The sequence below is a fragment of the Elephas maximus genome, chromosome 23, assembly GCF_024166365.1.
Source record: "Elephas maximus indicus isolate mEleMax1 chromosome 23, mEleMax1 primary haplotype, whole genome shotgun sequence".
Lineage (NCBI taxonomy): Eukaryota > Metazoa > Chordata > Mammalia > Proboscidea > Elephantidae > Elephas > Elephas maximus.
In genome coordinates, this window is record NC_064841.1 from 25,406,000 (window position 1) to 25,422,110 (window position 16,111).

General features: G+C 37.7%; 1 protein-coding gene across 16 annotated transcripts in view; it reads right to left on the reverse strand.

Annotated features, from left to right (window-relative positions):
- NAALADL2 (N-acetylated alpha-linked acidic dipeptidase like 2) overlaps positions 1-16,111 on the reverse strand; it is a 1,621,055-nt gene that overhangs the window by 1,400,228 nt on the left and 204,716 nt on the right. For 4 of the 16 annotated variants that reach the window (XM_049867801.1, XM_049867799.1, XM_049867802.1 and 1 more), the window contains one exon: positions 2,102-2,191. The exons of 7 other annotated variants lie outside the window; for them this stretch is intronic. Coding sequence is in view for 5 of the 9 variants with exons in the window: in XM_049867791.1 (XP_049723748.1) it covers positions 2,102-2,267 (166 nt within the window). In the remaining 4 variants the exon portion in view is untranslated. Of the gene's footprint in view, positions 1-2,101; positions 5,058-16,111 lie in introns of those variants that run through there. 5 more of the 16 variants (XM_049867792.1, XM_049867790.1, XM_049867791.1 and 2 more) reach the window with 4 other exon arrangements.

A 16,111-nucleotide genomic window follows, 5' to 3' on the forward strand; every position in this document is an offset into this window, starting at 1 on the left:
TTTAAGAAGGTACTACAAAGTACATGGCTTAAGACAACAGAGATTTATTCTCTCATAGTTTTGAAGGGTAGAAGTCTGATTTCCAAGTGTAGGTAAGGTCCTGTTCTCCTTGAAGGCTCTAGCGGAAAATCCTTTCTTCTCTCTTCCAGCTTCTGGTAGCCCCAGGAGTTCCTTGACTTGTGGCAACCTAAGTCCAGTCTCCCTCTACATACACATGGTCATCTTCCCTCGGTGTCTGTCTAGCTTTGTGTCTCTTCTCCTCTTACAAGAACCAGTCATATTGGATTTGTATGACCTCATGTTAACTAGTTACATCGGCAAATGCCCTATTTCCAAATAAAATCACATTCACAAGTACAGAAAATTAAGACTTCAACATTTATTATCCCAGAACCCCAGTGCCATTGAGTCCATTCCAACTCATAGTGACCCTATAGGACATTTATTATAGGAGACAAAATTCAACCCACAACAGTGGCCTAGTATAGCTTTTTAAACATAGATGTACACCTTCCCAAGTGCATACTTACACTACTTTACATTCTTGGCTGCTATCTCCATCTACAAATATCCTTTTAAGTTTATCCTCAGTCTCTGCCTCTTCTGGTACTTTCCCTGGCCCTTCCTACTGGAAGTGAGCACCTCCATTTTTGAATTCTCATCACATTTTATTTATGCCCCTTTTATGCCTACATAAACATATTCTATCTTGTGCCAGAAAGGTTTGAATACATACTACATATTCCTCCTCAGTTTATAAGCTCTCTGGAAGCAGAAATCTTAGATCATTCATCTTTGTTTATTCTATACCAACATTTTTTTAGTGAATAAATGAATGAACACTAGAAAATTATTAGCTAAGAAATTAATCTTATTAAAGTTGTTTTTAATATAAGTGGATATTTGGTTAAAAATAGAAAAAAATACATGATGAACTAATATGGTGCTAACCCTAATTTGATACATTTTTATAAACTGAGCTAAAGGGACATCTCCGCTGTCTGTATCAGAATAAAATAAGAATCTTTCCAATGCTGCCCTGTCTTCTTTCCGTGTATTCTTTATTATGTATCTTGTTTCCTGTTAGGTACAGGGTCTAAGGGTCTGCAATCATCAAGCCTCCTCTGTGACTTCACTGTTATATCTAATAGCGATATGATATTGCAACTTCTAGATATCAAGCATTTGGAATTGGCTTCTCATTTTGATCATGCATGCTCGATACCTATATTGCCAAAAGCAGTGCATAGCAAAGACACCATATCAGTATGGAAAATTTCTAATCTTCTATAGTAAAAATGTCATGGTCATTCTCTTTTCCCTTCTTCAAGCATGCTTTGGCATCTATGATGATCTCATTCACCTATTTCGTTACTTGTTTATTGTCTCTCTTCAACAATGCCTACTGCCATCCCATTGCCACTCCATGAGGCAGGCATTCTACTCTTTTGGCTGAGAACCATCTCTGGCATTATAAGAACCACTAGATAAATACTGAATGAGTACACAGTATCATTAATTAACATTTTTCTTTCTTTAATTTTATTTTCAAATCACTAAAATGGTATTTTTTTGTAACAGCCTCATGCAATTTTTTTTTTTTTTTTTAGTTGAAACAAGTAATCCAGATAATAAGAGATCTCTGACAGTGGTTCTTGACCCTTGGAAAGGGAGGCAGAAACATACGGAGCTTGTTGTAAACCCTGTGCAGATGATCCAGATTGGCGGGGGGGGGGGGGGGCGGAATATAGATTGTGGGCCAGACGTGATATCTCAGCATTTTTTTTTTTTAATAGCTCCTCCTCAGGTGATTCTTTTTTTTTTTCTTAGCAGAACAAAAAATCAAATCAGCCCATGCTCTCAATGGCTGAAGTCTGAATGTCCTCCCCTACACACCGAAGAACTGCGTCACCTCAATCATGTACTAACAGCAAGCAATGCCAGGCCCTATCACTGTCTTTCTTATGCCTCAGACTCATTATGTAAAGTCCAGCATGCGCAGACAAAAAGACCTGCTCCACCCTCCATTAGGAAAGCTGATGGCTGTGGGTGTCCTGAGGGCCAGACACCCTGGCTACAACCAGGCAGGCTCTCTCCTTACCCTCCTGGGAATCCTGGCTCTGAATGCAGTCCCTGTGACCACAAGCACTCTTGCAGATTTGGCTTGGTCTGTTGGCCTCCAGAGTCAAGGCTGAGAGAGAAAGGAAAGAAGAGAAGCCCATTTTATAAGGTTCCTCCTGAAAGAGGTGGAAGCCCTGGCCCTCCATTGACCTGGCCTTTGTAAAAATGATTGGGAAAGGTGGAGGTAGGAGGGGTGACTAGTTAGACACATTCTGCCAGGACTCCTTAGGACCACACAGCCTTCCAGGGTTGGGAGTCCTTGAACCCCCTCCTCTGAAGCAGAGGTAATGAGGAATCAATTCTTCTGACTGGGCACCCTGCAACACACATTATCTATGGAGAGGTAGTTAACAGCAGGGACTAAGAGCAGGATTGGGAAACTAGGCTGCTCCTCACGTAATTCTGATGGGCATCCATGACTGAGATGTGCTGCTACAGGGCTCTGGCATTTGTAGGTTGAATCAGACTATATACTATTCTCTCTTCCTCTTAACAAATTTTTAAAGACTTAAAGTTAACAAGGAGTAGCCGTGGTGGCACAGTGGTTAAGCACTTGGCTGTTAACTGAAAGATCAGTGGTTCAAACCCACCAGCCACTCTGCAGAAGAAAAATGTGGCAGTTTTGCTTTATAAAGATTTCAGCCTTGGAAACCCTATAGGGCAGTCCTACTCTGTCCTATAGGGTCTCTGTGAATTGGAATCAACTCAGTGGCAACGGGTAAAAGTAACAAGGCATTCTGGGAGGGTAGGGGCAGGGGATGAGTTATAAAAGGGCAGCCTGAGAGATATTAGAGTGAAGTTAAGTACATATCTTCAGGACTACTAAACAACAACTTGCTAATATGAGTTCAAAAAAGAAAAAGAAATGATTCATGTCTTCAAATTGTTAAAGAATGTGCTTAAGTATTTTTACATGGACGATACTGTCAAATTATTATGATATTTAGATTCCATTGGATACAATTAATGGCAATATTAACAATACGCCAGACATTTTTTAATCCTTTGCCACAATAAAAACTTATGATGGGAAGTGCTGATATGAATTTTAAAATATGGAAGAAGGCACAGAATTTTTCACAATTCTCTAAGAGGGTTTACAGCAAAAGCAGCTGGAGATCACTGTGCTACAATACACAATGTCTATATTCTCCTGGCTGGTCGAACCAAAGAATCAGTTATAAAAGCCTGAAGAAAGGAAAGTTGAGTGGCATGTGCTGGCTGTTAAAGATTTAACCACAGCTTCTCTGGGAGGAAAAACCCTGATTGGTAACTTTTGCAATTATGTAATTACTACTGTCACAGCTAATATCAAGCTGCCAACATGATGTCACTGAACACAAAAAGCTGGCTAGAGATGTACACAATCAGGTCATGAAGCTTGTCTTAGTCATCTAGTGCTACTATAGCAGAAATACCACAAGTGGATGGCTTTAACAAAGAGAAAGTTATATTTGCACAGGGTCCAAATTCAGGGCATCAGCTCCAGGGGAAAGCTTTCTCTCTCTGTTGGCTCTGGAGGAAGGACTTTCTTGTCAACCTTCCCCTGACCTAGGAGCTTTTCCACACAGGAACCCCAGGTTTAAAGGACACACTCTACTCCCAGGGGTCCCCAACTCTGCTTGCTTCCCTTTTCTTTTATCTCTTGTAAGATAGAAGGTGGTACAGGCCGTACCCCAGGGACACTCTCTTTACACTGGGTCAGGGATGTGGCCTGAACAGAGTGTTACATCCCACCCTAATCCTCTTTAATCACAGGCAGAGACTAGGATTTATAACACATAGGAAAATCACAAAATGGAGGACAACCACACAATACTGGGAATCATGGCCCAACCAAGTTGATACATATTTTTGGAGGACACAGTTCAACCCATGACAAAGTTCCTGCCAAAAAGGCTCCCGTACATCCCTGAGTCTTAGTTCGATTTCTCTGTTTACTACATGACACGGAAAATTCCAGAAAAGAAAAAACTCAATAATAAATGAACTTATATTATGGAGGTGAAGAGGTTAAAAAAGAAAACAAAAAAACTTAGAATTAGTGTATGCTGTAATGCCACACACACAGCAGTGGTTAAACGCTCGGCTGCTAACCAAAAGGTTGGCAGTTCAAACTCATTTGCCACTCCACAGGAGAAAGATGTAGCAGTTTGCTTCTGTAAAAATTCACAGCCTTGAAAATCCTGTTGTTGTTGTTGTTAGGTGCCATCAAGTTGGTTCCAACTCATAGTGACCCCATGCACAACAGAATGAAACACTGCCCAGTCCTGCACCATCCTTACAATTGCTGCTATGCTTGAACCCATTGTTTCAGCCACTATGTCAATCCATCTTGTTGACAGTCTTCCTCTTTTTCACTGATCCTCTACTTTACCAAGCATGATATCCTTCTCCAGGGACTGATCCCTCCTGATAACATGTCCAAAGTATGTGAGATGCAGTCCCGCCATCCTTGCAGCTAAGGAACATTCTGGTTGTACTTCTTCCAAGACAGATTCGTTCATTCTTTTGGCAGTCTATGATATATACAATATTCTTCTCCAATACCACAGTTCAAAGGCATCAACTTTTCTTTGGTCTTCCTTATTCATTGTCCAGTTCTCCCATGCAGATGAGGTTCTATTCTGTCCTAACATGTTGCTATGAGTTGTAATCAACTTGACAGCAATGGATTTGGTTTCGATTTTGGTGTGCCGTCACACAACTTTAATTAATAGAACCAGAAAACATGTGCCAAAGGATTTTTCACTACCCAAAGCAGTTGCCCACAATTCCAATGTTGATTAAGTTAAAGGTACTACATGAGAGAAGGGCTACTAGAAATACATATGAGGCTCCTTACTAGGGGAGAAACAAAAAAAGGCCAAAAAGAGCAATCATAAGAACTATAAAAATCAGAGCAATTTGGTGCCATATGAAAGGAAACATAACCAAACCTGTTGCCATCTAGTAGATTCCAACTCATAAAAAAAAAAAAATTTTTTTTTTTTTTTAACTCATAGTGACCCTATAAATTGTCCAGGAGTGTATGATTGTATTACCCACCAATGATTGTATTATATTAAAAAAATTATATTAGGAGGATAAAAATAGATATTTATAATCATATCAACTCCAAAAGAAGAAAAACAAAGAAAAAAAAATTCTTTATACTTTTTTTCAAATGAGGCCAAGAAATAGTGAAATACATTTTTATCAAAAATTAACATTTTCCTCCAAAACATTTACTAAAAATTTGTTTATGTGGGAAAATTTCTTCACCAATATTTGTGAATACAGTGTTAATATACAAAGCCTATTTTTATATGTTTATCTTATTTCGCCAGGCTCCTCATTTGACTGTGCTCATACTATAGAATTGCACCTCAACATAAAGAAAACAAAAATCCTCACAACTGGAACAATAAACAATACCATGATAAATGGAGAAAAGATCGAAGTTGTCAAGGATTTCATTTTACTTGTAGATAATCAATACCCATGGAAGTGGCAGTAAAGAAATCAAAGGACGTATTGCATTGGGCAAATCTTCTGGAAAAGACCTCTTTAAAATGTTAAAAACAAAGATGTCACTTGAAAGACTCAGGTGCGCCTTACTCAAGCCATGGTATTTTCAATCGCCTCATATGCATGTAAAAGCTGCACAATGAATAAGGAGACAGAAGAAGAACTGATGCCTTCGAATTATGGTGTTGGTGAAGAATATTGAATACACCAGAAGTACATTGAATACACTGCCAGAGGAACAAACAAATCCATCTTGGAAGAAGTATAGTCAGGTTGTTCCTTAGAAGCGAGCATGACGAAACTTAGTCTCATGTACTTTGGACATGTTATCAGGAGGGATCAGTTCCTGGAGAAGGACATCATGTTTGGCAAAGTAGAGGGTCAGCAAAAAAGAGAAAGACTCTCAAGGAGATGGATTGACACAGTGGCTGCAACAATGGGCTCAAGCATAACAATCATTGTGAGGATGGCGCAGGATCAGGTAATGTTTCATTCTGTTGTACCCGAGGTCACTATAGGCTGGAAGTGACTTGAGGGTATCTAACAACAACATACTCTAGGTATGAAGTTATCAATTTTCCTAAAACATCCGATCTTACTTCTATACGTTCTCCTAGTGCCATAGTTACACTTTTGCTTACGTGTTTTCTTTGCAAAAAGTGACCTTTGCCCTCTTCTCCATCCTTGACTCATATACATTCAGAGTCAGTCCCCAAGCATCACTCTGCTTAGCCTTCCTTGACAAGCAGCCTGAGTGTGAGTTTTTCGTTCCACAGCTTTCTAGATATACTTCTGTTATATTAATAATAAAATGCTGTATTGTAAAATTGCAGCAGAAAAAAATTTCTTCTTTTTCCTATTATCCCCATGGTCTATCAAAGAGCCTGATATAAACTAAAAAAAAAAAAAAAAAAAAAACCCAATCTCACTGCCTTCAAGTCAATTCTGACTCATAGTGACCCCAGAGAACAGAGTAGGACTGCCCCATAGGGTTTTCTAGGCTGTAATCTTTACAGAAGCAGACCACCACATTTTTCTCCCATGGAGTGGCTGGTGGGTTCGAAGTGCTGACCTTTCAGTTAGCAGCCAAGTGCTTAACCACTGCACCACCAGGCCACTCTATAATTACTTACTAAATGAGGGCCATGCAAAAAATCCTTAAAACACTGTCATTCTGATTAAAATAATGCAATAAGCTCATACTGCACATTTTAATAAGCAGACACACAGCAAGTAATTTTATTTAGATTTCATCTGCATGGCAATAAAAGGCAACCTATCTGAGGAAATTCAATCATCATCCAGTTACTATAATTTTTTTTGAAAACACAACTCCTAATGTATTTTACTGATATTTATTTCTTCATCCTAAAGAAATAAACATGAGCACTTTGAATATTTAGTAATTTAAGAATAGAATCCCAATTTTGATTATTTATTAAAAATTTTTTTTTTTTTATCGGTCATAAAAGAATGGGGGAGACACAACTCAGAAAAGGAAGGTGAAAATGCACAACTCGAAGAATGTAATCAATGTCTCAGAATTGTACATGTTGAAACTAGAATTGGTATGTTTTTGCTGTGTATATTTCCAACAACAAAACAAAATAAATTATTTAAAAAAAATCTCACCCCTGGGGGAAAAAAAAAAAACACCAAGATAAAGATGTTCAAATTTTCACATGTTCAATAATAAAAAAAAAAAGTTCAATAGATTATCGATATTTGGGAATACATATAAGACAGTTTGCAATCAGGTCATATTATTATTATTTTTAATTAACATACTATAGGGTCGCTATGAGTTGCTATAGACTCAGCGGCAGTGGGTTTTGGGTACTTTAGACGAAGATTTACAGAACAAATTAGCTTCTCATTAAATAATTGGTACACATATTGTTTTGTGACATTGGTTACCAACCCCATGATATGTGAACACTCTCCCTTCTCAACCTTGGGTTACCTATTACCAGCTTTCTTGTCCCCTCCTGCCTTCTAGTCCTTGCCCCTGAGCTGATGTGCCCCTTTACTCTCGTTTTGTTTCATGGGCCTATCTAATCTTTGGCTGAAGAGTGAACCTCAGGAGTGACTTCAGTGCTGAGCTAATAGGGTATCCGGGGCCATACTCTCAGGGTTTCTTCAGTCTCTATCAGGCTAGATAGATAAGGCTGGTCTTTTTTCGTAAGTTAAAAGTTTGTTGTACATTTTTCTCCAGCTCTGCCCGGGACCCTCTATTGTGATCCTTGTCAGAGCAGTTGGTGGTGGTAGCCGGGCACCAACTAATTGTACTAGATTCAGTCTGATGGAGGCTGTGGTAGTTGTGGTCCATTAGTCATAGTATTTGTAAACAAAATTTGAAAAAATCAAAATAGCATTAGCAGAGAAAATCAGGTAGAATTGGACTTTATGAAGTCCTGAAATATATACATATATATGTATGTACATGTGTTTATTTCTCTAAACAAAGATTAGTATCAAAATGAATATATAGTTTGTAGTTTTTAACATAGTATTATATTCTGAACATTTCCTCCATCATGAGAAAATCTTATGAAATATTATTAAAGGTTTTTTAATGTTTGGCATATGCGTAGGATATAAATTACCTAACTACTTTGTTATATGCAGACATTTTTCACATATATATATTTTTCAGTAAATATTATATATAAATTTTGAGTACTTTTCTGATTATTTAGGCTAAGAAAAACTGGTTTCCATGCTATTGTGTTTTTTTTTTCTTACAACACGAATTTTTTTTTTCAGATTAGTTTTGTCTTATGAAAACAATATGGCTTTGTAACAAAAAAAAAAAATGCCAGCATTTCAATATTTTACTGGTTGATTTTTAGTCATGGTATGAATATCACAGACAGTGAAAAGGGGCAATTTGAGTTTTTGGCCATTAAATCAGAAAACTTCAGAGCAATGAAATTTTGAAGATATTATCTAGATCATTCTACCTATGAACATTCACTCCCTCAGACCTCATATGAAAAAGTCTTCAACAGGAAAAGACCTCCTAAAGTGAATATAGTGTCCCCTGGTAAATAACAGCAATGTGAACATCAAAATGTAACAGAGTTTCAAATAACCTTCTTAATTCCCAATAACCCTACTCAATGGCTGGTAGTCTGAAAAAGTAAGTAAGTTTTAACCCATACCCAGTGCCATTGAGTAGATAATGCTAAAAAATGATTTGGTGACAACTAACAATGTACTTTCAGAACTACAAAGAAGAAATAATGCTCCTTGCCTTTTAGGACTAGCAACTCAAATAACTCTAATTATTCTGAAAATAAGAGTTTGAGTTTTTAATAATGGATAAGTGCAATCCAATGTCCACATGATGCCAATGATTTTATACCTGGTGTTCAAGATGGAGACACACTTACAGAATGAACAGCACACCGGACTTAGAAGACCATTACATATCAGAGAATTAAGACAAAAATTTTCAAACGTTTATATGTTCAAAAGATTAGTGATACTGGGAATCTGTAGAATAAAACAATTTGTACCAAGGCCATATTTTATAAATATCATTTAATATCAAAATCCTCATAACACAGGTAAGCTAATACAGTTTGATTTTATAAAACTCTGCTAACTAAACACTTGTAAAGTGATTAAAGTCCCAAATAAATGCAATAAATGACAATGGGTGCTTCTCTAACAACTTGAAGTGCTATTATAAATACTGTCAAATTAAAGTTAGCATCACATCAAGAAAAATGGCAAAATTATTTTATTAAAGAGTAAAAAGTGGAAAAAAAAATCTTTATCACCTTAAAAAAATATATCCATCCTCCATAAAGAAATTAAAAAGTGGAGAGACACAAGAACTAATTTCATTTTCTGCTTATTGGCCCACCTTAGCCTACTATAAAAAAAAAAAAAAAATTTTATAGACCAAAGTAATAACTGCCTCTCTAAAGGGCCAATGGAAGTCTTATATTCTGCAGCTCAGATGGGGAAAGTGTCATGACTAATATTCAAAAGCAAGTAAATCAGGAATAGTATTCTAAATAAAATGTATTTGAGAGTAGGACATATTCAGTAATGGATCTTTTATATATCAAAGTATAATTACTCAATTGGGTAGATGTTATATTTTAAAAATAGCATAACATTTAAAAATGCTAACACTCAAATAGCCCTGAACTATGCCAACCAACACTTATTACGTGCACAAGAGTGTTGATCCACAACTCTGCTCTCTTATATTTACCAGATGTTTTTTTTAAAACTAGACATCTGACACACAAGATTTGTGTAGATGGAAGCTTCTGGAACCACAAACTACGTATGATTAAAACAAAAAAAATATTCTAAGGAAAGGAGGAAACGAGAATTTCCTGGATGCCCTCCATAGGAATGGGAATTGCAACACATATTCTTAAAACTCAAAAGTTTAACACCTATATATTTATTTTGTAACTTGACAATCTTTAAATTATTTGTAAGTAGTGAACATTTACTTGTTCGCACACATCAAAAAACAAGGTTCAGGTCTTTACACACATTATTTAATCCTTTTAGCAACTACATTAAGCTTGGGCATTCATTACTATTTGCATTTTTCAGACGAGGAAACTGAATCCCAGAAAATAAGCTAACTTACCCAAGATCATATAACTAGCAAGTAGCAAATCATGCTAGATCCTAGACTATGCTCTTTATAAAGCACCCCATTGCCTCTCGTAAGGAAAAAGTAAGCATATGGCACAACATTTCATTTAATGATGACCATAAGTTTCAAGGGTAGCTCTTCTCTAGTGTGTAAATCATTAGCATTCAGTAGCCAATCACTTCACATCAAACCTCACAACTCCAGTCTTTCATTGAGGAAACCCTGGCTTCTGAGAGTAAGGCAGCAGATCCCAAAGTAATTTGCCTCTGAAAGGAAGCAGTCTATTACCTTGCCTTAGATAATGCAGTATTCAGTTATTACTTCCTGCCAGAGTGACAGTTTAAGCACAAGGCATTAAAAAACTGTTTTCTCCTGTTCTAGCTGTCTGTTATTTATTGCCTCATATACTACTTGTCTGGAAGTGATGGATAAACACTTGAAGGGAAAGATGCATCATTCTGGATGCTCCATGAAATTCGAGACGGATAAAAGTGAACGGTTCAAGCTCGTCTATTTTTACCTTTCTTGATATAATAAGGTAAAAACAAGCTTTTAAGTGTTTTATAAGACTCTTCTAGTATTAAAAAAGCCCTATTTTATCAGTTCTGTATCAATTTTATCAAGAGTAGTTTCTATCCCAATTTTTTAAAGAATAATATTTCTTTATGTTTTGGGGAAAAATGTATCTGGAACAATAAGGTTGTCTTCCTGATAATAAGATTTTGAAACCATGATTTATTCTTTGAATTATGTTTACATGACAAAAAGAGAAACAACCCAATATTTGTAGCAACAACTCAGTCACATGGTTTCTAGTATCTTTTACTGCAAGTGAAACAACAAATTTCGTATCAAAAATCTCTTCTTAAAAGATTATAACAGTCATACTTGCTAACACTCACAAAGCACTCACTGTACTTAAGCCAGCAATTATACTAAGATTTTATACACAAATTACCACATTTAAGGTGATCGCTCTTCCCCTTGATAAATAATTCTCCCTCGCCTGGATTAGATGTTTGTTCACAATTACCCTCTCAGTGAAGCTTTTCCTGATCACCTTACTTAAAATTGCATCCTCCCGTTACCTAGCACTCTCTATTGTCTTTACTTTCTTCACTTTGAGCCCTGGTGGTACAGTGATTAAGCACTCACCTGCTAAACAAAAGGTCAGGAGTTCGAACACATCAGCCGCTCTAGCGGAGAAAGATGTAGCAGTCTGCTTCAGTAAAGATTTACCACCTTGGAAACCCTATGGGGCACTTCTACTCTGTCCTACAGGGTCACTATGAGTCGGAATTGACTCGACGGCAGTGGGTTTGGGTATAATCGTCGGACAAAGTATGTATTGTATATAGATTTATTTGCTTATTGCTTACCTCCCTCAACTTGAATGCAATCACCAAGAGGAAATTAATTATATTGTAATTATTTTTTATTTGTTTATTATTTATTTATATCAGTTTTGTTCAGGGCTGTATTTCCAATGCCTAGAATAGAGCCTTGCCCATAGTTGGTATCCCAAACATTTGTTTAGTGAACATGTTTAGTCTTTGCAACAATCCTTTGAGATCTCATCAAATCATCTTGTCGACAAAACTAAGGCTGAAAAGATAAAGTGACTTACCAAAGTCACAATGCAAGTAACGAATTAGTCAGGTATGTGGACTCCAAAGGTCAAGGCAAGCCTCTTTGTTCACTATACTGCTTCTAGAAAATAGTTTGTATATTTGTTCTATAGATTTATGTATTCTGAATAAATCGTGAACATACATAGAAATTACAACAAGGGAAAACAGCTTTTAAAATACCCTTCCTGGTCTTCTTTCAGAAGGTCATTCATTTGAACTAGCAGGTAGCTTTGGAAGGGGGACAAATGAGGTGGTGAGGGAGACCAGGGATCACCTCAGACCATCTGCATCAACCCTGGAAATCAATGTGTTGACAGATGTCACAACCAGTTTTCCCTCATATCCAATAACCGGAATGTCATGAAGTATTTGCTGAGACAACAAAAGATACTGTACACAATATTTAAGCTTAGGGTTTTTAAGGACTTAACTTGAAAAGAAAGTATTAAAAAAAAAAAACTGCAGATATTTGAAATCTTCATACCCCATTCAACCACATACTTAATAATAACCATGCTCATTTTGCAATACATGTTTAAGTCTTGTTGATTTTACTTTTATGTCTTACTTCCACTGGTCTATTTTTAAAAAAAATAAAATCAAGTAATGTCCATTTTACATGATGTACACCACATATACATACTACTATTCTTTTTTTTTTTTTCCTGCTTTGAAATAACAATCAGATCTACAAGCAAAGATTCATCAGCATTTAAGGAACTAGATGAGGAGAATGCATTTTCCCATTGCCAAAAGAGAGACAGAGATGGTAAAATTCAGAAAACAACCAGTTCAAGGAAAATACCTTAGCCATGGGGAATGGGCAAAGGAATAAATAATTATCCAGCTGCTCTTCCTCCTGACTGCTTTCTTCCCACCACCACCCTTGGACTACCGTGACAAGGTTATGATAACCTAGGTGGGGATTTTAAGACATCAAACGTATTAGTAATACAGTTCAGTAAGTTTCTAGAAAGACGGTTTGCCTGAATCATTTTGTCTATTCTTTTGTATATTAATGCTCCTTTTACTCTCGATGATACTATAGGTCAGTTCAGAAGTAAAATTTCACCAAATACAATAATACAAAAGAAACAGAAAGTATCTGGCCAAAAAAAGACATGTGGGAAATCTACAGGAAGTGAGAATGGTTATATCTTAGAGGTAAAGTTGACTTTGTCATACGAAGGAATATCACGCCATGATGAGCAAGCTTTATAGAAGTGAACAGCGTAAGGCAGAGCCAAAAGGAGACCCAAACCCATTTCTGCAGGCAAAAGTTAAGCTCACTGAATTGATTTTTTATCAAAGGAAACTGGAAATCAGTAACGAATCCAAAAGAGGTTTACTAGGAACACTCATTTAACTTCAGGAGCTATGCCTAGATCACTGCAGATCCTGCCTCAAGCCCAGGGGACCTGGTTGTGAAATGTGTAAAGACATTCTGCAGATGAGGTACAGCTTTCAATATCTGTTGTAATTTACCTCTGTTTTTGACAATTCTTTAGTAAACACAGACAAAGCTAATGATGTAATTAATATAATCATTTGTGTTCCTCCCTCACTGATTTGCTCCTGTAACTCTAAATTTGGAATGAGTCAGAACCTTGGCAAAGATGCTGGTTGAGAATATCAAAGAGGGATAAGGGCTGGGAAAGGAACAGCCAACCATAATTCAAATGTTTTAATATTTTCTTCTACTCTTGTCATTTTGAATAGGAAAAATATCCAAAAAAGTGAACATTCTGTAAGCATAAATGTGTCACAAATTTAGGCAGAAATGTTACTAGCTTTTAAATCAGTTGGAAATTTAGAACACTTAAATTTTTCTTAAAGCTTATGTTTACTTTATAACCTAAGTGGTTGTAAAAATGTATCACCCAGGTGTTACGGACTGAATTACACTCCCCCAAAATATGTTGTAAATCCTAACCTCCATGCTTGTCATTATAATCCCATTTGGGAATGGGTCTCTTTTGAAACATGAAACAAACAAGGGAGCAGAGATGGGAGGAAATGCCAAGCCACATGAAGATCACCCAGAAGCAGAAGCTCAGAAGAGAGGTGGACTTCCCTCCAGAGCCCACAGAGAAAGCCATTCCCAGAGCTGGCACCCTGAATTCTAACCTCCTAAACTCTGAGAGAATAAATTTCATTTGTTAAAGCCACCCACTCATCGTATTTCTGTTTGAGCACCACTAGATAACTGGGTTTTGTTTCAGATAACTAGGACGTCAGGTTTTCCCTAAAAAGAACAGCTAAAAAGCTTTCATACTCCAATTAGCTATTCCTTGCACCTCCTCAATACCTACTGACTGTGGAAGCACCCACCGAATATCTAAGTACACCTTTTTCCTCACTTACCAACTGACTCCTTACCTGACCTTTAGAAATTAAGACAACAGTAAAAAATCTAATATCCAACCGTTTTTCATATGAACAAGGTCGCAGGCATGATGGCAAGAGCTGCAGAGCGTCCTCTCCCTCGAAGAGGGTCTCCGGGAGGCCTCTGGGAAGCTGGGCCGCGCCGCCCCACCCTTTCCGTCCCTCCAGTTGTCAGGGGTACTGGTACAGCTGGCTTGCCAGGCCGGCCTCCGCGGTGGCCACGGCCTCGGAGCGGATGGGCAGTTAGCACCGAGCCAGCGGGTGCCTGTTCTGGGCTCCCAGCTCCCATCTCCCATGTGGCCCGGGGCCCTCCAGCTCAAAATGGCTGTAGGGTCGAAGAGAGGAACGAAAGAGGTATAGGAGAGGGTGTTCGCAAGAAATGCCTGGAAGTTTAATAACATCCCAAAGTGTGCCAAACTAGGCCCAAAGCCTCTATCTTGGTGGGGCCAGATGTGTGGGCAGGTCCCAACGCCCTCGAAGGGTGCCGCGGAGCCTTCGTGACTCGCCAGGCCCAGAGTTGCAGAGTGGGCTCCAGGATCGTGAACGCACAGCTTACAGGAGTGACAGTGGAGCCCTGTAAGGGGCTCCACGAGGGAAACTCTGACCCAGCACAGGAGGAAGGTGAAGTGGGTAAGCCGTGGGCCCTCCAGTCACGCAGCCCAGCTTTATTCAGTTTTGTCTCCCTTAAGCCTCCGTCTCCGCTGAGGAATAATCCATAACTGGACTCATCACAGTGAACATCAGTACATCTTAGCTGTTACTATTTCTATGATCATATTATCCTAAAATATATATATATATCGGAGAAATGCATGATCTGAGAATGGAAAAAAAAAAAAAAAAAACTGCCATTTTCACTTAATGCCATTTTCCCGTAAAGACCTGGTCTTCAGAGCCTAACCATGCCAATAAATGAGGAGTGGGTATAGCAACTTCAGAGCAAGCCACTGAATGATAAATAATGAAAGCCATACTTTAACGGGGTTTGAAATAGTATTTTATTTTTACTCAACAACATGAAAAATTACAATAATATTTGTGTTTCAGAATTATGGAGTTTGGTTTTTAAATGAATAAGCACTACAGATATATACCTTTCATTTATGCTACAGCAAAAAATGAATTAAAAAGTAGCCACCATGCCATATTTAAAAGTTGCCCTAAATGGTTTATTAATTTTTAGAGGGACATACAGCACATTCCTTATGTATAATATGCTAATATTATTAGCTAATAATAACATGCTAATTTCAGCTTCAGAATTCCAGAGATAATCTGTCAGTTTTGGTTCAGGATTTCACTCTGCGGTCCAGAGTGAAATTGCTCATTTTCTTGCGTACTTCTCAAGGACTACATGCCTATTTGAAGATTGGCTTTACATGCATAGAACTCAAGCCCTCTGTAATGTATGCATTTATAAATAGGTGAAAATAGGGTTAAGAAAGGGAATGCTAAGTCCCTCAACATGGGCCCACAATAGGGATGAGGGACAGCCCCTGTTGAAGGGAGTTAGCCTACTGAATACAAAAAGATATAATGGTGTCAGGATTTAAGATCTCAGAGCATATACATTCTTAAAGGTGATTTTTTAAATGCTCATCCTTCATTAAAAGCATATTAAAAGCAAAAAAAAAACCCGTTGCCATCGAGTGGATTCCGACTCATAGTGACCCTACAGGACAGGGTAGAACTGCCCTGATACAGGGTTTCCAAGGAACGCCCGGTGGATTCCAACAGCCAATCTTTTGGTTAGCAGCCACAGCTCTTAACCACTGTGACACCAGGGTTTCCAAAAGTATATCAGAAGTATAAAATATAAAATTACAAGTTC